Source organism: Phoxinus phoxinus (assembly GCF_949152265.1).
Source record: "Phoxinus phoxinus genome assembly, chromosome: 1".
Lineage (NCBI taxonomy): Eukaryota > Metazoa > Chordata > Actinopteri > Cypriniformes > Leuciscidae > Phoxinus > Phoxinus phoxinus.
This window is the reverse complement of record NC_136876.1, coordinates 14,870,017-14,895,578: the sequence shown is the minus strand read 5'-3', so window position 1 is coordinate 14,895,578 and position 25,562 is coordinate 14,870,017. Positions and strand designations below refer to the sequence as shown.

Below are 25,562 nucleotides of genomic sequence, written 5' to 3'. Positions count from 1 at the left end.
TAAATCATTGGTTATTACAATGAAATTAAATCATTAAATTTGATTAATTTTAATATTTTAATAGATGATTGTTAAATTGTTGTAAGTTTCATGGTTTTAATTAATTAGACATGCTTGTAAAATTTAATTTAACCATTAAAATGGGAGTCCAAATATATATATATATATATATATATATATATATATATATATATATATATATATATATATATATATATATATAAACAGAATAGGCCTACAGAAAAAAAAGAAGAAGAAAAGAAAAAAAAGAATTTGGAATGTGAAAAATCATACAACCAGCTTTTATGTGCATTACCACCACATTCTGCTCCGGACGTGGACACCACCAATCGCAATCCTTGAGATTGAGATTGGTGACATGAGAAATTTGCTTAATGGAAAGATGCACACACTCTCGACACCTGGTTTTGTTATAGTTATGTTTTTGTTTTCAAATTCGTTTGGAACAGTTTGTGAATAAACAATTGAACTGATAAAGTATGCCTGCCTATGATGTTTAAAAAAGAACAAAATAGCTTAGATGTAGCAAGCTACTTTTGCCATATTACTGTAGCTTAGCTTGCTACATTTTCTTCAGTGTAGTGAAGCTGAATTTAATGTAGAGTAACTGCTAGCTCAGCTCACTACATTTTACAAGTAGCTTGCCCACTGGATGTGAGTTTTAGCATTGCTAAGAAAATTCATGTGTTTTCGTCTCGGTCGGGATCCGTGTGAAGCAGAATGCATGACCTGCAAAGCTGGCACGTACGTGTCAGTGTCAAATAATGTAATAATGTAAACATAATGAATGGCGACTGTAAAAAGCAAAAGCCGAATCCCGGACATTTTGGGCGATCTCGAAATCACGGCCAGACATGTCCAATGCTCGTGGTTACCTGTACGAGCTGCAATACAGTGAGGAACAGTTGCGGATGATGGAGGAACAAGAGGCGGCCGCTGCAGCAGAGGAGCGAGACCCGCCCGGCCGTCAGGAGGAAGAGCCCGCGCAGACTCGAGCTGGGGCGGACTAACTCGTCACAGAGACTCACGATAAAACGGCGTCTTTTCAGTTTGGAGTCAACTAGTAGCCTATTTGTATCAAACCTTCCGATACTGCCCTCTGTAACCGGCAGCGTGGCTTGGGAGTGGCCTCTTAGGGCAGCGAAGCAAGTGCATTCTGGGAGTCTGGGAGCAGAAATGAATTTTCTGGCTTTTCTCAGACTAGAAGGCACCAACTTCTAAAATAATTTCACATTTCTACTACATTAATGACTACCCAATTTAAATACACATTCATCTTTCCAGCGGTGAAGTATCCCTTTAAATGTATAATTACACTGTAACAAGGACAATTTAAAATAAAGTGTAATCGAAAATGCTGATGACATTCCAACCCCACATTTTTCATATAACACAAAATTAGACATTATACGAAACATCCAAGCTGCTCTTTTCCCTTTTCCACACATGACAATTTATATTTAAAAAAGTATAACGCGCCATAAAAATTAGTCCATATGTCATGTGCTCTGTTCATGAAGCTTTCTGAAGTCATACAGTATGGCAATTTTGTGTGAGCAACACATTTAATATCAATATTATATTCTACATCATTGATCCTCATGTGTCATGTGACCAATATCGTCCCAAACGGTTTACATCTATACAAGCTATTCAATATTGACTTTTTCAACATATTTTCATTTTTTGATGTGACCTCTTTACCGTTCAGAGGCTTAATCGGTTTCAATTGATAAAATGCATGTTTTGTTACACAGATTCAGCTTTCCATGTCTTCTGCATCCAAAGCATGGCTCTGGTTCTCCTGGGATACTTTTTGCAAGTTCATTCCTAGACATTCCAAGAGGGTCTGAAGTTTGAATGCAGATAGATGAGCATAACAGGCACTTTGCTTCCCTCACTGAAGAATTTGGCATCCCTTCAGTCTGGCTGAAAGAAACAGAGGGCTTACGCTCACATGGAAATAGAAAACAGACCCATGCATGCATGATTTATTGACTTCCGCGATTACTCACATGCTTGGATAACATTAGATGATGCCAATTTTGAAAAATCAGTTTGAAATATTCAACAGGATTGTTTTGCTTTGGCAGACAACATCAGGCAAATAAGATCATGGCCTTTGATCCCTTGTGGCGGTAAAGTATTTCCCTTTTTGGCAAAATATCAACAGAATTTTCTACTGTTCAGCACTTTGTAAGTACTAGAGTCTTTCAACAAATTAGCCACCGCTACCTCACCTTTAACACAGAAGGACTGATTTATCTCAGCCAGTTTCACTCAAAAGCCAAATTGGTCTTGAGTGTTGCAAAAAATGCCAGCAATTCTTCTTCTTAGTTGGCCGAACACTAAACCGGGACCTAAATATTTCTCTTATACTCCACAAAGCACACACAAGCACAAAATACACACCATGTGCACAAATAGCAGACACCACAAAACAAAGTCATTACAAATCTCAACAGGCATTTACCAATATCTACAACAATTATAAATTAAAATTGTGCAAATTGCCCCACATAGTATCTGCGATAATCGTCGTCATGATCATCATGTGTTTGATGATCTAAAGAAAATACAAATGTGCATCATTATGCACACAAATGCCACAATATGGGGCATCAGCTGCTCATTGTCCTTAAAGGTGAAGTATGTCATTTATACGCCATTATCGGCACTAAACAGAATTGCAAAAATGACAAATTTCAAACTCTTCTCCCTATCTAGGGGAAACTCATTCATTAGCATTCTCATTCCTCTTAAATGCAGTTTCTCTACAACTATCATATAATAAAATATTTACAATAAAAATGTATTTTGTCAGAATACACAGCTTCGTTTGAATGGCCGTCAATGAGAAAAAGAGCTTTTCTCCTTCATAAAGATGTAGTTACAGGATCTAACAGCAGGAGCAAACTGCTGATATTGACCAGACAAAACTTGACCCTATGGTTCAGACAGAGAGTCCCGCCCCAAACTCAAGCTATTGGTTGAATCAATGTCGTTTATGTCCCAGTTGGGCCACTCAAACAAACAGTTTTAGTGGTGTTAATGTCAAAGAAATTACACACTTAACCTTCGCAGCAACCTCATTTCAGTGTCTTGCAGTTGCGTATTTTTATGGCATATCCTTGATCTGAGCATTAAACCATCCTCTGAGTGAGGAATCATTTTGATCGATGTCTTAGGTTGGAATTTGTTCTAAATTTTGTCTTTGCTTTCTCGCTCTCGTCCTCTCAGTTCCTCCTACACATCCCGAAGCTCTATGGCAAAGGATTTGAATGCCTATTGGGAGTTGAGAAGTATGCGAGAGAAGAAGCAGTTGCTAACGAACACTGACTCTTGTACATGTCTTGTAGACAGTCATCTCCTCTGACCACTGACAAAAGGGAATCAGATCTGGCATAATACTCCATTAAGGCATTGACCCAGACCCTTTAAAGTCTTCTACATACAGTATGGCTGCATTTTGCACGCTTGAGTATACCAAGCATGTTTCCTTGAAGGGAGCACATCATTAATAGTGATTAGTAGTGGCACATTCATCTATTGTGTGCATGATGTCCAGTTCACAATACAGAATCTGCTTTAAGCAACTTTCATCTCTGAAGATTGAGTCAGTGACTGATGGATTTGTACTTCACTTACTTTGTTTGGTCAATCTTTAGCCGCGTTTCCACTGTCTGGCCAAACCGTTCTTGTTACTTAACCGTTCCATTCTATGGTTCCATTTTATGGTTTCATTTTCCACTGTGGGGCTGATGACAGAGCTCTTTGGAATATAATACAAACACGTCCGTCGCTACCTTGGTAATACAAGAGTTTACAGACGGTATGAGATTTAAATAGCAACAACATTATGGGGGATTATCAGATATTTCTTTTAATTTTATTATCAACTTGTATTTACTTTGCTCAAATGGCGCGCTTGGCAAGCTACAGATTAACAAGCAGCCAGTCAACAAACAAGTGACCAATCCTGAGTGGCGACGTCACTACATGCACTCTAGCCAACCGTGCTGAGAATTACGGTCTGAGAACGGTTTGTAATTGTGCCGTGTTGAACCAAGCTCAAGTGAAATATAACTGGACCTGTTCCTTACCATTCTTAAAAATGTTTTGGCCCAACGGTGGAAAAGCAGCTTTTGTCTTTTTTTGCTTTGATATTGGGGTCTATGACCTACAGAAAAAGGCACATGGGCAATACGGGGCCTTGGCAATTAATTTCTAACAAATTCAAAGATGGTTTTAATGAAACTAAACACAAACAGCTTGTTATGTGTACCCAAAAGCATCAATTGATTTCAAAATATATGCAAACAAAAATGCTGGTGTGCTGGTTTCACCACAAGGCTTTTTCACTAATTTTACCAGCAGAATGTCCTTGACCAATCAGCTTCACCCAAAATATTTTTTTGCAGGTGGACAGCATGGCTTAGCTGGTCCACCTGCCCCAAATTAGCATAAACTTGTATGGAAATTTGTGTAGGGTTCCTTTGGTTCAGTCCAAACTCACACACTCTGTAACGCATTAACCGGTTTGCTTAAGTTTTTGATGAGTTCAGGTAAGTGTATATCTAATTTTCTGTCCATCCAGAGACGCTGGTTGTAGATGTTTTTGCTGAACCTTTGCTGGTTCCATTTGGACCCTGCGGTGCAGATGGGTTTTTTTCTACTAAATCATCAACATCACAGACACCTATATTGTATAACACTAGAGTTAAGACTCTGTTTTCATCAAAGGGTTTGATAGCATGTACATTTGTGCAAATCTTTTTTTAATATATGTCCACCTTCTGTAACATGAGTTTTCTGCTGAGCTTCAGAGAGGGCAGCGCTCTCACAAACTCACACGGGTGCCAGGGACACACACATACATACACAAGCCTCTCGCTCCAGCCAGGGCTAAGGGTTCAGGGCCCTCAGCCAGATGAAGCCAGAGTGGTCGGGCCATGGGTCTTCAGTGAGACACCTGAAGACCTACTTTATCTCACAGGTTTCTCTCAACATTGCCCTGTTGAACGCTACAACACTTTCCTCTGTCCACCATCACTATTTCCTCTGTTATTGAACTGCAGGTGGAGCCATCCTGGGGTGTGGAGGTGAACTGCAAGCATCCCTGCCCAGTACCCATACCATTTTGGTTGTTGGACACCAACATCTGCTTCTCTTCTGGACTCCCAAGCCGGGAGGTAGTAGTAGCGATATCAGGCAGCCGAGGGTGGTTGGAGGAATGGACCAGGATGCTGCCACTTTTCATCTGAAGGGTCTGGCTGTAAGTGTGGCGGTACTCCTCCTCAATGTCCCTCCCAAGCTTCCAGCGTCTCCATTTCTTCAGAATCTCAGACTGAACCTGACCAATCAAGAAGATGCACAGAATGGAAAGGAATTAGATTTGTGAATCCAGAACTACCTTTGTGAGGTTGTGTAAATTAAAGAAAAGAGTTGAACTCACCTCCTTGTTGACGAAGCAATATAAGATTGCTACCAGCATCCCCTGTGAACATGTCAGAGCATGAATAAGCAAATAATTTAAAGTCACCATAAAATCAAAACTGACAAACACATTTTTTTCTTTTTCTAAATCCTTGCACATCATATTTTTTTTATTCATGTGCCCTCATTGTCTTTAATCAAAATAACTTCCCCTCCCTCTTGTAGCAACATCTCTTCTTCTCTCTGATGACGTGGTTACTGGAGCAACGACAGGATGACCTGTCACTTGAAATCGCAGCAATAGCAAACCACAACCATCCAATCAATTCCCCATGAACAAAATCATTTTTTTCTTGTTCGAGAAGTGTTTCACTCATCGGAACTTTCGTTTCATGCCAACTTTAAGACACACCAACAACAAGGTGGTATGGTATAAATGCACAACCTGCTGAAAGGTCAGGTCATACTAACAATAAACTAAGCTACAAACCACGGGGGTGAGGGCAACATTCCTATCGAATAGTCCAAACCCCGACTCTAACCCGACACTTAACCCTAACTTACACCAGAACTACTGTAACAACCACCATAAACCAGCCTGGATTAGCAATTCAAGCTGTTCTCAAGGTGTAGCTCGACTAGTTCAGTACTAGCACTAACACTAGTGGTAGCTTGACTATTTTTTTTTACAGCAAAAACCCAACTAAACATCATGTTCTGTGGTTGTTCATAGTCAAACATTCTGTAAATAAAAACAAAGTGCTTTCAAAAATCTATAAAAGTAACAATCAGTCTATTTCGCAAATGAGCTAAACATGACAATATGAAAGAGACTTAGGGTTCAGTTAGTGCAATCTGCAGCAAAATATTCAAAAGCTAATAAGCATGAAGTGTCTGCAGATGGATAAATAACAGTCAAGCGTTACGTCCTCTCTCTCTCTTTCTCTGAATCTTTACACATGTGAAAAGTCTCATCAGGGCAATTCCTTCAGGCAGATGATACAAATTCAACGCATTGCAGCTGTGTTCCACTTGAGTGTCATTATCAGTTTGTCAAAGGGTTAGTCAGCCAATTTGTAGCGCCTGCTCTCTCAAAGCAATTAGTCCTGACACAATAAAATAAGCTACACTTTTTTTTTTCAAAGCTGCTGCCCGATTAGGGGATGTTTGAATGCATTGCTGATTTGCAGGATATGGGTTTTTAAATGAGATTTTGGCAAGGTGAAGCGATTTCTCTCTCGCATATCGAGAACATAACAATGTTTGTTATTTATTTGTTATTGCATTTGAGCTTTGAGCTTGTTATCCATCTTTTTGTTGTGCATAATTCATAATTTAATTGAGAGTGCATTAAATTTAAATTAAATTCCTGATTTTGAATTGAGGTGACAAACAAGATACAGAATTGTAAGATAAATAACGTAATAATACAATTATCCATATAAATGCTGTACGAGTTTCATTTAGAAGTGGAACTCTACACTGTGGCATGAGTTGACACTATGGGAATGCACCTCATGAGCCGGTGTCTGAAGCACGTGTGTTACACACCAATCTTGATTGACAACCGCAGATGGGTGACGTCACAGGTCGCACTGGCAGATTATATAAGGGCGTCTAAAAAGAACATTATCAGCTTCTTTGTCTTCAGGAAGCTGTTTGTTTGTCTGTTCGTGTGATCTCTGTGTTAGTGGCTAGGATTGGGAAAAAAAGTCAAGGTTTAGGAAATGATTTTATTATTCACATTTATTATTCACATATTCAGATCACACAGATCATTTGTATTTAATATACATATTTGTATTATATTTAATAGATTCATTAATTTGGTTAATGGTAAAAGAGAATGCTCTACACAGCATATTATATAATCAATAGATTCAATTTGGTGTCAATATTTATTCATATAAAGTAACAGCACCTGAAAACAGTATTTGTTGGGCTAAATTGCTCTGTTGTGTGGCTGTGTTGAATTGATTTGAATTGAACGCAATTCAGTCAATTCATTGTCCTGTCATTCCACTGAAAATGCGCAAAAAAGAAAGGAAGAGTGATTGTGTATTAAGGCTTTCTGACCTGGAAGGAGTTAAAGAAGAGGTCAATGAAGAGCTTTGTGTGGCGCAGGGGTAGAGCACCATGTGAGGTAGACTCGTCAGTAACGAACGAAAACAGGACCAAATGGATCCCCAGTAACGGGATCAGAGTGAGGGTGGACTTAGCAAGCCTGAAAAGGAGAGAGAAAAGAAAGATACACAGGTTACCTGGAAACAAACACACAATATTGCGCAAATGCTTAATGGGACAGTTCACTCAAAAATGTAAATTCTGTCATCATTTACTCACCCTCATATTTTTCCAAACCTTTCTGTCTTACTGTTGTTTTGAAGAATGTACTAAATGTTTTATACAAGGGTTTTTCCAAACGGGGGGGGTTCATGAGGGAACTGCAGAAGGTTCATGAGTTGGTGAAAAGCTAATATTTAAACAATGTGAAATTAAAATAAATAAACATACACTGGATGCAGCGCGAACCGACATGACACATTTATGCACTACTTCTGTCAAGAAGGACAAATGGATTTGCAACGGTCGCTTTGTTGCATCCAGTGTAGAGTCTCAATCCGGTGTGGACACGGTGTTACTAAAAATAAATAAATATGTTTTAATCTCATGTTACCATTAACCAACATTAGAGAACAATGAACATATGAATGCAAGACTGAAAATCCCTTGACTATATGCTGCAGGTCTCACATCTTGATCACGTTTGCATGCAAATTATTAAAATGGTGGATATTTTGCGTCAACACATCACATCCTATTTGCAAATGCCATTGGTTTTCAAGTCTCTCATAACCAATTGTGATGCAAAATGTTTGAAGGCTCTGAATTGAAGGAGATTTGAGATTTTCAGCAAATAACCAACTTAAATTTCAAGCTGTTTCTCTGAAGCAAAAGGTTTGGAATAAGGGTGAATAAATAATACCAGGTATTCCACTTTTGGGCGAACTGACCCTTAAACTGCAGGACACCCACCGGAACTTGTAGTCAGTATATCTCATTTGGTGCGCCCTCAGTTTGGACACGAGGATCTTGATGATGTGTATGAATATGAAGAAGTTAATCTGAACAGAGAAGAAAACGTCATAATGACCTGGTTAAGACCATTATGTCATATTAGCAGGACAAAACTGACACAACAGTTCCCTCACAGCACAACAAATGAGTCAAGACAAGAGACTGGGCTGGCAAGAAGGAAGTCAGCAATGCTTGACAGAGTCTGGAAATAGCAGAACGAACAGTCCAGCCCTATGAGAATTCAAACATAGGAATTCCTGCCCACAACAGGAACACTTGAACAGTTATGTAGAAACATCACTGCACATTGCTAAATGCTCATCTGCACTTCACAGCCAATGTGAGCATTATGGATGCCAGACAATTTGACACAGTATTGCGCCTTTTGCCGCAATCATGTGGAAATAAGACTCTGGAGTAGGGGAGGCCGATTCTTTAAAATCATAGCTGTAGACTAAACCATATTACGTGTAGTCGCCTCCTGGTTTACTGAGAGTCGACATTATATGGCAATATGCTTTGTGCATAATGGAAATGACTTCAATTTTGAATGTTTTGTTTAACGCTAAAGCAAATGCAATGTATGGGTGTGACGGCGTGAGCATAAATGGAAACCGCAGGGCATAAAACATTTAACCTTCCTGTGTTCTTCATATTCCTTCTGTTATGTCAAATAATACAGTCAAGCCTGAGTCACAGTAATATCGTTTAATATCATAATTCGTACTATGAATAAGGAATATGGGCAAAATTCAGAATTTAAGAATATAGCCTCTTTTCAGTTCATGAATTTGAATTAAAATGGACTGACAGAACAGAACTAAATTTCATTTGTTTAGTGATTATATTGCTTTTAATATAGACTAATCATGCCTATTAAAGGGACATGGTGGTGGAAAAATTTTGGATGGGAGGAAAAAATGTATTTCTAAGCTTTTGTGTTCTCTCACAAAACTTTTGCATCTCTCCAAGAAACTGTCTGAATGCAAAACATTTTGCGAGCGGACACAAACTTTCTCCGGGGAATGCAGACATTAGTAAGAGAACACAAAAACATTTACATAATTTTTCCTCGCATCTCATAGATTGTTTTCCTTCACCATGTCCCTATAGGGGCTCTGTACCTATTTGTTCCCTGATACATACATTATTTGGTAACCCTTTACAATAAGGTTTCATTTGTAAACATTAGTTAACTACATTAGTTAACATGAACTAACAATCAACAATACGTCTAAAGAGTTTATTAATCTTAGTAATGTTAATTTCAACATTTACCAATATATTATTAAAATCAACATTTATATCTGTTAATATTATATTATAACAATGAACAGTAATATTTGAAGCAACTAATGTTAACAATAATCATTAATAATCATTGTCCTTGTTAGGTAATGCTAACAATGGTTAGTAAATAATAGCTACATTATTTTAAAGTGCTCTTAAATTTGTTAAATGGAATCTTAAGCATGTGCAAGAACCATTGAGGTTTGTTCTCGCGCTTCAAGCAAGTACGCTTGCGTTCTATGTTAGAACTATCCTAAACAATTTTTAGATATGACCAAAAAAAAAAACTAAATTAAATCTGGCCTACATATATAGGGATCATGTCTCTTCAGAAAGACTTGGATTGAGCCACTCGATTCCTATTGATTTATTTTATGATCTCTTTATGAATTAAAGTTTTGGCTGAACAGACTTTCAATGGAGGGACAGAAATCACTCAGATTTCATTAAAAATATCTTAATTTGTCTTCCAAATGACATAATGAATGAATAATTGATAGAATGAATAATTTTTTAGGTAATTAACCCGTTAATGTTGCTGTACAGTGCCACTAAATTATCCACCATGCCGTGTGTGCCAAATGCATGTGTTTGTATATGTTAAAATTGTGGACTTTGAGTCATTCCAGTGACTCAAATCTTTTGAATCGTTTAAATTGGTTCACTGATTCAATCTAAGACTCTTCCTATTAGGTGGTGATAATCAAGGAGGGACTTTGAGTGAATGTTTAGCTGCTTTTCCACTGTCAGGCCAAAGCGTTCTCGTGGCTTAAACCAGTAGCGGCGCCAGGATTTTGATTGTAGGTGGGCCTCCAGAAAACTGGATGGGCCAGTTAAAATAAGCCAAATAGTCCCCTTCATCTCCGTTTCAGCGCTTTTCTGAGGACAGCGACCACGTAGCCTACCTACGCAACACGTTCTAATGAAAGTGCGTATGATCGTATCTATAGCCTACCACGAATTGTATTTCTCGTGTCATTTATACGCCAAAAATGTTTTTGGTTTTTTTGCCTGCGCATGACACACAGTTTTCGCGTGCATATGGTACGCACTTTATGGCGTGTAATAGGCAGGCACTCCGCACCCCTAATCCTACCCAAGGGGTTTACAGTGCGTATATGCACGCAAAAACATGATTAAATGGCATGAGAAATAAAACTCTTCGTTTTGTATAAATTGTATCTTAATTTTAATCTATGTTTCATAAAATAATTGCCTAGATTTAATAAATGAGAAGCAAATATAGCCGACAATGTAATCAAGACGAGGTGCCGGCGCGACATTGGATTGCACATTAACTGGAGCGTGTCTCATAAAATGTTTTTTTTTTTACTTCACAGGCATTCTATATCCTAAATAGACTAGCTATAAAGCTTGAAATTCAAATTCGATACAAATCAATGCACAACTATTCAATACGAATAGAAACAGACTCTCTTAATCCAAATGTGCATTTCTCTAGGCCTAGGCGCATTCACTGCTATATTATTCTATTTATTAAACGTGTAGAATACTTTTCCAAACCGTTACATACAATATTATAAATATTATATTATTATAAATTCAGAAATTCATGAGATAAAAAACAAACATATTTGAATAACTTTTAAAATGAGGTGAAGTTGAACATGGAGCAGTTTTTCCCGTGTACGGGGATGGAAAACCCGGAGTGGAGTCAGAGCTGAGTGATTACAGAACGCTTAGAGTGGAGAGAGGAAAGTGTTTTCGCTCCACTCCAGGCTTTGATCACATCCCCCTCAGTAATGTAAATAGGCTACACTTCATCTTTCCTTAATTTAAGACCTATTCAAACTGAAATTAAGACATTTATTACACTATTTGAGAAACGTAAGCATATTTACGGCCTTAAAATTATGAAAAGTGAATAAAAAAAATTAGGACAGGCGGGAACCCTGCAATTAACAGAAATCCGTCGTAGCGGCGGAGAACTTTAATCCCTGATACAGACAGCCTTTGCGGGCGGCCTAACCTTACTTGCCTTGCTGGTGTGAGGGGGTGGCTACTGGAGGACTTGTTGGGGAAAGGGCGGCCGAGCAGGACGGAGTTTCCTCCTCCTGGTCCAGCTCCTCTGAGCATTTTTTGCTGAATTGAAATGAAAATAAGCTGCTTTGTTTTGTTTTGCGTTTCATATTAGCTACTGTATGTGTCTGTCTCATTGAGCTTGCTTGAAAAGCTTTCGCGCTAAAGTCATTCATTTCATTGGATCGCTTGATGGTGACGATGCAGCCTGTGGGCAGGCTTAAGAGTCCACACGTGGGGTAGAAGCCGCTGATTGGCGCTTTCACTCAAAGCTTTCCTCTGGCTGCTTATTGGATGAACTGGGTCAAAATGGGTGGGCCCGGACCTAAAATGGGTGGGCCCAGGCCCACCCGGGCCCAATGGTAGCGCCGCGGCTGGCTTAAACGTACCATACTGTGCCGATGCGGCCCAGCCAATACGGATATGGTTTCATGTTCCACTGTGGGGCTGATAACGGAGTTATTTGCAATTTAATACAAATTGCCTTGGTAACGCAAAAGTTTACAGATGATATGAGATTTAAATAGCGACTCGACTGTGTTATGGAGGATGACCAGATATTTCTTTTAATTTTATCATCGACTTGATTTAACTTTGCTCAAATGACGTGCTTAGCCAGCTACAGAGAAACGGCAGCCAGGCAACAGACAAGTGACCAATCCTGAGTGGAAACGCCACTCCATCTAAAATTCTAGCAGCACGGTCTGAGAACGGTTTGTATGTGTGCCGTGTCGAACCAAGCTCAAGTGGAAATATAGGGTGAATTCAAAACAGTGTTTTTGCACCCTTGAAGGGCACTTTAGGAAGGGGACGCCATTTGTATGGGTGTTCACTTTCCAAATGAAAGTGAACAACTGAATACAAAGGGCCCTTCCACAAGGCTGTTAGGGAAGGGAACATGTGATATTCATTTCAAGATAGTCATTTTATAGTTTATGGTCATGTGACCCAGAGTGGCATATTCTCGCGATTGATTTTAAAGTTAACGCATTAACAGAATAATTCAAGTTGTTTTGTTTTGTTTGTGATATTTCACACAAAGGGATGCTCACTTCCGATTGGAATTCCAGAACCATTTCTTATCGTTCTTAGAACCGTTCGACCTGACGGTGGAAAATCGGCTTTAGAGTCTCAAGTCTTGTCTGGGCTAAAAGTCTAGATAAAAAACAGCTAATACGGATTAATCGTGTTTTGTGTTGTAGCACATTCATTCTCAGCACATACATCTACTCCTTCATAATTAGAGGTTTTGTAACTTTGTTTGGTAATCACTCTGCAATTACACCGAATTACACTAATACAACTTGGTTTAGTACTACACACTTTTTTATTGCATTATTTCTAAATCTGCCTGCCCTTTTCTTTTTAAACACTGGGGACCCTATTTTAACGATCTGAAACGCAAGTATCAAACGCGAAACGCAAGTAACTTCGGCGGATCTCGGGCGCTGTTGCTATTTTACTGGCGGGATAAATGACTCTTGCGCCCGACGCAAATCTAAAATGGGTTGGTCTGAAGTAGCTTCATTATTCATAGGTGTGGTTTGGGCGTAACGTGAAATAAACCAATCAGAGCATCATCTCACATTCCCTTTAAGAGCCGGCGCGCTTGTTCCATGGCGGATTGCTATTATAACGGCGGATTTGTCAAGCGCACGCCAAGAGCGGTTCACAGCCGTGGAGACCGACGTTCCAGTCAGGGCCGTAAAAGACAGAGAAGTGAGGCAAGTGACATTGTATGGGGATGAGAGAAACCCACCCAAATTAGCTTCGGTTAAACAGGCAAAATTTGGGTATTGTGTAAGATTTATGCCTATTTTTCCATATCTTCAAGGACACAACAATGATTTCCCTCGTGTGTTAATATTTTTCCTTGTAATAATGTATGATTTGCAAAAATGAAAACTGCTGCGTCTGTTTATATTAGAGAATCAGAGTGTATGCGCGTTGTTCACACGCTACATAATAGCCAAGCACGCACCCTTAAAATACCATATGACTATCGCGCAACCCGCCACTGTCTTTAGACTGGGTTTTTCCTGGTCAGTGGCAGAATTGTTTTCTCAAACTGCAAAACAGCACCAGGGAACGTTTGCACTGAAACACGCCTCCTCTTTTCGCTGAACCGCCCCCCGCGAGCGCAAAATCATTCCCTAATTTACCGACGTGCGTCTGTGGAGGGAAAAGTCCGCTGTGCGCGGGTGCAAAATAGGAATGATACATGAGTCGGTGTACAAAGTCAATTGCGCTGGGTGCAAGATAGGGCCCTGGGTCACTGAAGTTGTAAAAACAAGCATTTCTGAGTGGAAAATAATATTCAATGACGAAAAATATATGAGAAGCTTATCGATTGATTGATTGATTGATTGATTGATTGATTGATTGATTTAAAATTATGTTAAATGATTACAAAAACAACATAAAAGAGGCGTGTTGGTAATGTTGTGTGTGCAGGTTCTGAATCCATTCCCACTCTTTCCTTCTACTTTCCTGTCCAATCTCCAGATAATCAGGGCAAAAAAGCAATTTTGGTTTCATGTTGACTTCAAGGGTGGAGGTAAAGTGGCATCACAGGAGGTGAAGTGTCATTAACAGGGCTCTGGATGTGGGAGACTCAGACTGATAAGTACAGCTAAGAGAGGCTGATGATGGACATGAACGAGCCTCTCACTCACCAACACGGCCAGCAGGATGGGAGAGCGAATAATCCACCAGTACTTCATGTTAATATTCTGCATCCAGCATCTGATCAACAACAAGAGATCAAATACATCACTGTAAATGAGCAAATGAGGCCTACTTGTGTTCATTAAATATACTCAACACACACAAAATAATCACTTATGGACACTTACTGGACTGAGGCAACTTAGGTTTACTTGATTATACATACATAGCCTATATATTTTTTTGAAAATTATTTTTTTTTCCTGCAAAATACATGCAGCTTTGTTTTTTATCCGCTAGAGGGCCAAAAGTTACATAGTGTACCTATAACAACATATTCTTATAGGGTTAATATAAGGTTTAGTTTTTGCTTTAGGGTCAGTTGCTTAAGAATTAAAGTACATTTAACGCCACTGAAGAAAATATTATCCAGAAAGAAAAACTAGCTTACTTTTTACTGGATACTGCACACGCACTGTATACTGCTTAATATTTAAAAAGCTAGTAAAAACACAGCCCATTATGTACTGTGCTAATGTGTTGTCATATGACTCCATCGTGCATATTTGTTTTAGTTCAGTAAATCAGTGAGACCATAGAGTTATCACTTTTTAAGTAAATCCATTTTGAATGTTTTTACACTCCAATTTTGTGTAATTTTTTGTTGTTGCCAGTTCCATTAAATAATGCATTAAGAACAAAATGTTTACAGTTGTTGCTCATATTACTTCTGGTTCATTCATCACACTAGACATTGAATCATTGTTTTATATTGCATACTGCATATTTTGACAAATATAGCATATATACGCAGCGGCACGGTACCAAATAGCATCGCAGACACGTGACAGATGACATGCTGTCTGATGAGAGTGGAGACGATGTGCAGCTTATCAACAGGAAAGAGTGATTCTTTTATCTGCCCAATACAGCAGGATGGACGGGGTGATGAGTGTGAGAGAGTATCAACCTTTCCTCAACCCCAGCAGAGCATGACACATTAAAGATATATAACCTACACGGCTTACATGTACTGTATCTCCGTCACTGTGCCTGCTGGTGAGCGATAAAATAAGTATAGGAATGCGAATAGAAGTAGACAATCCCTTGTAAAAAACACTTAACTGAATGTTTATTCCAATTAAATGGAAATGTATTATATTTTAAATTGATTAAATCCAATTAGCTGAAATGTAAAGGGTTTTTGGACCCACTTAAGTAGGACTTGAGTACATCTTTAAAAGTGACCCACAGTCTCTGTTCAACTTTCTCTTTGTAAATAAATGCATAATCTAGCCTATACTTCTCCTGAAAGTTTGTGTATACAAATGAAAATGTGAACAAAAACAGAGCCTATAAAATTATTGAATTAATTAATTTTAATTAATTAATTACTACTTATTTTCATTCAAATATAAAAATTCAAATGACGGGTAATAATAGAATGATGGAATTTTTACGATCTTGTCCGTCAAAAAGACCAAAACAATGGGGAAGTCTAACGTGGCCTCTGCTCTCACCTGAGCTTACGGTACACCTACAGTAACGGTACTGATCCACTTGTCCGACACGAATGTCGCGTGGTGTCACATTTGTACGTTGATGGGGGTTCCTCTAGTTTACCGCTATGGGCGTGGTTTTGAGACAGGGGCCAGTCTAGAACAAAGGACCCGCGAGAGACTTCCCCCCCCGTCTCCATGTGCGTGCTTCTATTGGATAGCCGCATCGCGTTCAACAGAATACATTTGCATAAAGATGGGCATCGGACAGCTTTTTGACACGCGGCATTTTTTCAAATTGAAGCGCCGCCTTCCCGGAATGCTTTGCGGGCGCGTCAAAGTCGCTTGACGTCACCCATAGGAATAAAGTGGAGTGTGGCGCGACAGAAGTATCGCACGGACAAGTGGATCACCGCCTTAAGTCCTACGTCATGCGTCAGGTCAAAGGTCACTTTTCCGCCGGATCTCAACTTGCATAAGGACGTTTACAAAAGCCAGTGATTATAGTTTATAAAGTTATAAATATGGATATTTTTCTCACAAAAATGCATCGCTTCCCTTCCGATGGCCTTTGGAGCCATATGGATTACTTTTATGATGGATAGATGCATTTTGGGGCTTCAAAATCTCCTATCTCTTTGAATGGGGAAACATCCAATTCTTCAAAGCTGTTCACCAAGCTTACGATTAAACTTCATATTTGAAATCGCCAATGACAACAACTGACTCATACATTTAGTTTCTAAACGCTCAAATCATGACAAAAAAATGATTTTTTTTTAGGCTGGAGAAGCGGCAGCTGCAGTGACGCAATGACTTTACTAATCTGCGATTGGCTCTTTAATTTAGAAGGCGGGTCTTATTCCGCCATATTGTGCGTATCCACCATCTTTGCATATCTAAAGTTTTTGGTTCTACTTACATTTGATGTATAGCGATGTAACTTATGGGAATTATGTAATGCAGTCAGGTTTTAAAATATCGATGAAATAGATACTATTATATAGTGTACATCATCCGACCCAAAGGGTCATTAATATAAATGTACATCTTGAAAGCCCTTTCAACAATAGCAGTGACTGAATGAATGATTTACAGAACAAGATTTTACAATGCACTGTGGAAATTTAAGGACAATGCTACAGGCAAAACCCAACGGCAGGAGTGGATGTTGCAGGAACATAAAAGTGCTCAATACTCATCTATCATATAGAAGCTGAATATCTGCATAGCATCAGAGCTTTTGACATCTGGATTAAAGGTAGCTTGTGTTCACAATTTATGTATTTGATTTGTTATAAAACAAACGCTACAGTGACAGAGTACTGTTGTCTGCCAACTCTCCAACCGCAAAAACACACTGACTGCTTCACGAGCGCTGGCTTCCATCAGTCTGCCCGACGCAAACACACTCATCCCACGTGGCTCCGGAGAACTTACTCTTCATTCTCGTGCAAGTACTTCACAATCACCCACGGCAGCACGAATATCAGAGGGGCGCCTGAGGGAGAAAGAGAGAGAGAGAGGGAGCTTGTGAGATGAGGCATAAACCATCTGCCGTGCTCTGTATTAGGAAACTCTTCAACCCTTTTAATGAGTTCACGGCGTAAAAGCCTTGAACCTCTCACCCCAGCCAATGCACAGGTAGATGCCGAAGTAATTTCTCTCAGTCAAGACTGTGACGACCAGAAGGCTGTGGAGGTAGATGCCCTCCACCAGCAGCCAATAGCTGTTAGCAAGTATGCTATATTGCATCATCACCATAGCAACCCTGCAGCTGACCACCGTCTGAAACACATACACGTTGACGTGTTTTTGGGTCACTGAAAGCTTTAGGCTAAATTTTAACCTGCCGCCTCTATTCAGTAAACAGGTATTTAAGCCATATCTGTACAAACATGCATTTCAAGGAATATTCCGGGTCATTCCTGGTCATGGACTGCATTTTAGCATGGGCAACGATTTACACTGAAGAGTTTAAAAGCCGAAAGCAGAAGCTGCTTATTAAAGCACTTTTATGAAATCTTCATTACGCTAAATTAACATTAGTTAACACAATAGCTATCACAAACTAACAACGAACAAATAATTTACAGCATGGATCTTTATTGTCAATTGTTAACAGTAATGTTCTATATGCTGAATGTAGTTAATATAATTATTCAGTAAGTTTTAGGGACACTAATTCTAACAAATTGCATTTAATCTTTAAAAGTAGAAATGTGTTTTTAGTACTTGTTCTGTAAACTGAATAATTCACAACATGCTGTCTATAGACATTCAATTGTAAATAACCCTGAATATTTCTTTAAAGTAATTACAGTTGAGGACGGACATCCCTGACATCCCTGGTAAATATGAACAAAGATGGCAGTAAAAACAAATCTGCATTTTTTTTTAATCCTTTTGATCTTTAATAAAACAAAAACTCGGGGGGGGGGGTCAAATTATGAAATAATAGTTTTTTTCTTTCCCAAACAATTTTGGCCATAATTAAATATCTCTGAAGTATATTCCCATTAATATTGACATTTTTAGCACACCATGGTGACTAGGAACATGAAATTGTCAAGCCATGACTTCTTGTTCCACATAAGTATAAATATGAGGAAACACAAAGGCCAAATTCCCTTAATCATCCATCGCAATGAGTAAAACCAAAGAATATAGTTCTGCAAAATATTGTTGAGCTGTAAGAAAATGACTAAAGCATTGAAAATCCCCATTTCCACCATCAGGGCAATAATTAAGAAGTTCCAATGAACTAAAGATGTTACGAATCTGCCAGGAAGATGACATGTGTCTATATTGCCTTAATGCACGGCGAGGAGGAAAGATTGAGTGGCCAAAGACGGATGGAGAATTGCAGAGATTAGTTGAGTCTTGGGGTCAGAAAGCCTATACAAAACATCTAACAACCACTATATCACAACCACTATATTGGCAGGGTTTCAAGAACAATCCTCCTCGATCATCCAAAAAGAAATTCCAGCATATTCAGTTGTCAGACACGACTTGAACTTCTGTCGTCAGATGAAACTAAATTAGATGGGTTTGGTGCAAACAGGGATAAAAAGTACCCCATGCACAAGGTTAAATATAGCCTGGATCTTTAATGTTGTGGGCCTATATTTTTGCTGGAGGTCCTGCACATCTTGTTCAGATACATGGTATCATGTATTCAAGCAAACACCACCAGATAAAAAAAGCAAAGCCTGACTGCCTCTGCAAGAAATCTTATAATGGAGCGTGATTGGATTTTCCATCAAACATCAAAATCAACACAAAGATGTGTCACTGAGCACGAAATGAGGCTTCCGCTATAGACCATCCCAGTCCCCAGACCTGAACCAGAGAAAACTGAAGAGGATGTGATTGTCCCCCCACTTTCACATTTTTTTTTTACTTCAGTGAACGTTTCGATTTGTGCAATTTTTTGGAATGAAATATCAAAAGGATAAACAATGCAGATTTATTTTTTACAGCCATCTTTGATCATATTTACCAAGGGTGCCAACAATTCTGACCACAACTGTCCAGTGCATAGGACTATTAAAAATGTCCATGAATCCAGAGATATACACTACTGTTCAAAGGTTTGTGTTAGTATTTTTAATGAAATTTCTAATTTTATTCAACAAGGATGCATTACATTTTCAAGACTTTCATCTTTCACGACACTTAATTGGATGTTAATTCCAATTCAAATGAAAATGTATTTTACCGTAGTTTAAATTTATATTATAGGCAATTGGTTCATCTTTATAGTGCTTTTTGAGCTTTATATTCAATAAAGAATCCTGAAGAAATGTATCAAGCACAACCGTTTTCAACACTGATAATAATCAGAAATGTTTCTCGAGCATCAAATCAGCATATTATAATGATTTCTGAAGGATCATGTGACACTGAAGACTGGAGTTACCATCACAGGAATAAATTACATTTGAAAATGTATTCAAATAAAAAATAGTTATTAGAAACTGTAATTTGAAATGTTTGGTGAGCAGAAAAGGCTAAAACATTGAGAAACTTTTGAACGGTAGTGTATTATTATCATTTCATAACAAATCATAAAGAAAGACAGCAGGTTATTGGACCTCGTTTTTAACCAGCCACTCCACCTCAGTGGTGATTTCCTGGCCAACGTGGAAGGTATCAGACCTTTCCAACATGGCATCTTTGATAAGGATAGAAGAGGCTCGCAGGATAAAGGAGGCAAACAGGTTCATGTGGATGTTGTTTCTCATGCAGTGCAGCTTCCTGCAGGGACCGAAGAGCAATGAATGAAAAGTCAGAAAGCTGTTCACTGTTCACACGAAGAAAACCGACTCCTTAACCGTAAACGCTTTCGAAGACCCGAAAACTGATGCAAAAATACGTTTTAAATTTAAAATGTAATCGGAACGAATAGATGACTTGAATGTTACCTAAAGGTCACAAGTATGCCCAACGCCAGCACCAGCACCCCGAGAGACAGAGAATATCCAACGGTGTACATGGTCCGAAACTGACTGAGGATCCGTCCGTAGTGTTGCTGCACGCAGACATACAAATACATCTGATCAGACAATGACGCAAATGCACAGTTTATTAAATGCAAACAAATTATTAATATGCCATAGTCCCTAAAGCAACTTCTAAAGTCATACTTTGATGTGCTTTTATATTAGGAGCATGCAGGTTAAATTATTTGTTGATAATATCATGTCTATGTTTATTGATCGCAGTTCACACAGCATCAGAATTCAGTTGTCAGATCTGTATTTGAGTCTTTATGATACGGTTACGTTCACACACAGTTCAGATATTTACGGGAGTTTCGATAACATTCTATAACCGAACTCACACCTGTACATTTTCAGGACTCACAGCCGCATTCCTCGAAAACACGCAATGTGAATTTAAACGCAATTTAAAAAGACATTTTGGTAACACTGTACAATCCGGTTTGGTAACACTTTATTTTACAGTGTCCGTGATACAGAGTAATTACTTAATTACCGTTGCCTTAAAATTATTAAGTAATACACTTTATGCGTAATTGAAAAAAATAAGTTATGTGAACTTGACAATTCCATATAACTTAATTTTTTCAATTACGCATGAAGTTTATTTGCTTTATAATTTTAAGGCAACGGGTTTCCTCACTTTTTTAAAGTTAAGTCAATGATCGCTTTTAATGAAAATTAATAAAGAATTATTAATCTTAGTTAAATTTAAATTTCAACATTAACTAATGCATTGTTAAAATCAGAAGTTGTATCTGTTAATATCATTTAATCTAGCTGAGCTGACATGAACAATGAACAGTGCAAATTATTATTAGTTAATGCATTTAAAGTGTTACCCACATTGTTTTTTAAGACACAAACTTAGCTCAAAATTGTACACCGATCTGCAGTCGGGTTGAATTGAAACTAGTTGCAACCAGTCAGATCCAGTCTGCAGATTTTGACAGATTTCACAGAACACATGGCTGATATTTTGTGCCGACTTTAGAGGGGAATCTGTTTTTAGATTTAAAAAATTGTTTAGTGTATTGCCACCTTTAGTGGTGCAGAAATGAACACAACTGATCTTAAAAAATTTTTTAAGATCTTATAGATATTTATAACAAACGCCTATTTCTCACATACCATGTTGATTTGTGTGGGGTCACGTGACATACATTCGCTGGTGTTCTTCTGCTTGCTATACTGTCCGTCTGCGTCACACTCCAGATACACGTGCCCATGTCGAACTGACACACAAACACATTCACAGATGGAGCGGTCACACAGGGTGCATAAGAGAGCGTCAAATGAGCATAAGAGAATACTCCATATGGAGAAATGTGTTAAATTAGTGGAAGAAGATGAGCTACAGTAATCTAAAATAAGTGCATTATGTAAACTGCAGCCACAGATCTTTTACAGTCTTTTAATCATTGAAATTGCTTCAATCATATTTAATGTCAAGCTTGAATAAGTGTAAATTGATCTTAAAGGAACACTTTATCTTATTCACCGTATCCTCCAGAGTTAGATAAGTCCATACATACCCTTCTCATCTCCATGCGTGCCGTAACTCTGTCTGACGCACCGACCGCTAGCCTAGCTTAGCACAAAGACTGGAAATAAACGACTCCAGCTAGCATACTGCTCCCAATAAGAGACAAAATAACGCCAACATTTTCCTCTTTACATGTTGTGATTTGTATAGTCACAGCGTGTACAAATAACAAGGTCACATGAGACACAGCCATCTTCTAACCATATACATACTGGGAACTATATTTTCAGAAGGCAAAGCACTGCTGCTTTTGCGGAGTGATTAGCGCAACACACTGAGCGAACTCTCTGCTCCTCACCACGGGGCTTCACAGGTGCTGCGAGCAAATCACTCCGCAGAAGTAGCAGTGCTTCGCCTTCTGGGAATATAGTTCCCAGTATGTATCCGGTTAGAAGATGTCTGTGTCTCATGTGACCTTGTTATTTGTATACTCTGTGACTGTACAAATCACAACATGTAAATAGACAAATGTGGCGTTATGTTGTCACTTATTGGGAGCAGTATGCTAGCTGGAGCCATTTACCTCCAGTCTTTGTGCTAAGCTAGGCTAGCGGTGGGTGCGTCAGACAAGGTTACGGCACACACGGAGATGGAAAGGGTATGTATGGACTTACAGTATCTAACTCTGCGGGATACGGTGAAAGCTAAAGTCCCAAAAAGTCGGCGTGTTCCTTTAAGTTTGATTTATACTTTTTGTAACCTGAAAACAGTTTATGTCTCAAATCCTTTGTAAACTTTTTTTTTTTTTTTTTTTTTGCAATTGTTGCAATGTAAATAATGCTTAATAGTCCTAAAATAAATAAATAAATGTAAATGTTATATTTACAGTACCTTCCTTGTGCCAGGGCAGGTACCAGGGACAAGGCACACTCACTGTAGTATTGGGCAGAGCATCCGGCCAGCAGGCATACCTATCAAACGTTCGGTTGCACATGACACCTGGAAAACAACCATTGATGTTAAAGTCTACTAGTCTTTGCTTGCTGTGCTGGACAGGATCTGTATGTGACATGAGTCCTAATCTGAGGGCTCAGCAGTGCTTTTTAACACATGTACTGTACCTTAACAGCACTGTGCAATTTTATCATCGCTGAACTTACACACCAACTCTGACTCAAGCCAAGCCTTATGGAAGGACAATAACAAATCACCTGTCATTGGCGGTTCACTGCTGACATTTAGAAAACATTCATCTCGGTACTTCATCCAGCTTGCCATCAAAGTTTTGAGGTATACAGCAGATGACACCTGTAAGATCCAATTAGAGAATTTATTTTTCTATAAAACATAAAAGAAAATTAGCTGTACTTTGTAATACAGTGAAAGTAGATGGTGACGCTTTTGTGTTGTGTTGGTTTAGATGGAGTTAAAAAATGACCATAAAACACAGTAACTGCTGAACTTCTGCAAGCTGGGATTCATTAATGAACCTGTGTGATGTTATAGTATTTTTTTATTATTCCTCTCACATGAATATGCTGAAGTAATGCCTAATCTAATCTTTAGGGAGTTGCATAACGCTCAGACTCTTAGCCAACTTGAAAAAGAGCTGAGAGGTGCGTGTTGCATTTCTATTTGTTTTCTGCTTTTTAAGATATATATGACTAAGTGTTTACACAAAATGATTTACTCAAAAAAGGTAGTCGCAAGCACACAGATAAAAAAAGATAGAAATAAAAAAAACATTCAAGGCTATAGCCGAAAATCACACTTGTGAAAAAGAATTGTACTTAATTGTATTAAATGTGCACGTCTTAAAAGTGTAGTTTAAAAAAAACGCGCTCTCTGATATTACAATATTAATGAAAAAGGGCATATTAAGTGTACATAAGTGAGTATTAACAATATTAAGCACTTTGTATGGATGTAGCAAATGTTTACTTTAAAGTCCATTTTAAATCTTTATGTTTTTGTTTTTGTCATGAGTTAAAAAGTACATTATTTTGATGTCTTGAGTTGATTAACATATCAAAATCACATGTAAAGTATCTGATTATAATTTGAACGGTACTGTGAAAGTGTGTTACTTTTAAAGTTACTAAATTGCCACTTTGTAATTACAAATATATTTAAATACAAGACAACAAGAATCAATAGAAATTGCATTAAAGTATATAAAGTCCTATTTAAGTGGGTCAGCAAATTGAATTTAATTACATTTTTATTTCATTGCAATTAACATCCAATTAGGTGTCTGAAAACATAAACATTAATTTTAAATATTCACTGTAAAAAAAATTGCTGCGATTATTTAGCACAACTTAAAATCCAACATTGTTTCAACTTTAAAAAGTATGTGTTCAAGCTTGACTTAAAATATTAAGTTTAGTTAACTTAAGTTTAGTTTGGTTAAGTTGGATATTTAAGTTATCTCAACAAATTTTAACTAATCGCAGCCACATTTTTTACAGTGTTCTCTTAAAGTATATTATTTCCATATTAAAGGGATAGTTCACTTTGAAATTAAATTTTGGTATGTTTTAGCTTACCTCAAGGGCATCCAAGATGTAGGTGTCTTTTTTTCCGCAGTAGTTTCAATTTTGATATTTTTAGGTCAAACCGTTCTTGTCTGACAGTCATATCATGCAGGTCTTTCAAAGTGAACTATCCCTTTAAATATGCTGAAGTGCTTTACTTCTTTTTCACAAAAGGGCTAGTCATGCCCCTGTTCGGGAGACGGTTTGGGTGACCAGATGTTCAGATAAAATCAGGACAGTCCCGATTATACAGGTCCTGATGGAGCTACAGGGCATCATTTGTCCCGATAATTAGTTTTAGCTTTATTATGATTGTATAAAAAAAACGCTTTAAACTGATATTGGTAACAGTAAGTATTATACAAAGAAGTATACAGCTGCTGATTCCTCTTCAGAATACTGCGAGCTGCGTAACAAACATGCAGTGAGTAACTGCACAAATGACAGAATATTTTTTTTCACGGTCATCTGGTCACTTTGAGAGAGGGTGAGAGAATAGAGAGAGGAGGGGGAATAATCTCTGACCTGGATGCAGGAGGAGAAACTGAGTAGGGTGAGAAGGAGGAATACTTGTGACATCCCTTAGTCCTGCTGCTGCTGGCACTGGGAGGGGAGCCGAGGGTCCAAAGGGATATACTCACCTCATAGGAAGGCTTCAGCTGTCACCACACAACCTAAACCACAGACAGACAGACAGTCAGAGATCAACATGTTATCAAACAGCAAACCATGATCCGTGATGTATACAACATACATTTAGTCTATTCAAAGTTGTGATTTTAAAAATATCTCATAAAGCAGAAAACTAGAGTACACACTATAAGTGGAAAATAAGGGTACGTTTACACGATGTACCAAAAAGAGAAAAGGTTTTCCTTCGCGTTTTTCCAACGCATTCTCATCCTAGAGCGTCATATACTGACACTTTTGACATTTCGTCTACATCCAACGCACATGGATGGCACCCTTTAGCGTCAATATGACACGCACAGAGCTTGTT

General features: G+C 38.3%; 1 protein-coding gene across 3 annotated transcripts in view; it reads right to left on the bottom strand.

Annotated features, from left to right (window-relative positions):
• Positions 1-620: 620 nt before the first annotated feature.
• The window catches only part of gcgra (glucagon receptor a), a 101,264-nt gene continuing 76,322 nt past the window's right edge, over positions 621-25,562 (bottom strand). For 2 of the 3 annotated variants that reach the window (XM_079623427.1, XM_079623428.1), the window contains exons 2-14: positions 25,088-25,236; positions 23,237-23,333; positions 22,917-23,024; positions 21,671-21,774; positions 20,462-20,568; positions 20,132-20,294; positions 17,660-17,819; positions 17,472-17,532; positions 14,541-14,610; positions 8,494-8,582; positions 7,534-7,681; positions 5,477-5,518; positions 621-5,374 (exon numbers count right to left, since the gene is read on the bottom strand). In XM_079623427.1, coding sequence (XP_079479553.1) covers positions 5,012-5,374; positions 5,477-5,518; positions 7,534-7,681; positions 8,494-8,582; positions 14,541-14,610; positions 17,472-17,532; positions 17,660-17,819; positions 20,132-20,294; positions 20,462-20,568; positions 21,671-21,774; positions 22,917-23,024; positions 23,237-23,333; positions 25,088-25,141 — 1,566 coding nt within the window. In that variant the 5' untranslated portion in view covers positions 25,142-25,236 and the 3' untranslated portion in view covers positions 621-5,011. The remainder of the gene's footprint in view (positions 5,375-5,476; positions 5,519-7,533; positions 7,682-8,493; positions 8,583-14,540; positions 14,611-17,471; positions 17,533-17,659; positions 17,820-20,131; positions 20,295-20,461; positions 20,569-21,670; positions 21,775-22,916; positions 23,025-23,236; positions 23,334-25,087; positions 25,237-25,562) is intronic. The other variant, XM_079623429.1, reaches the window with a different exon arrangement.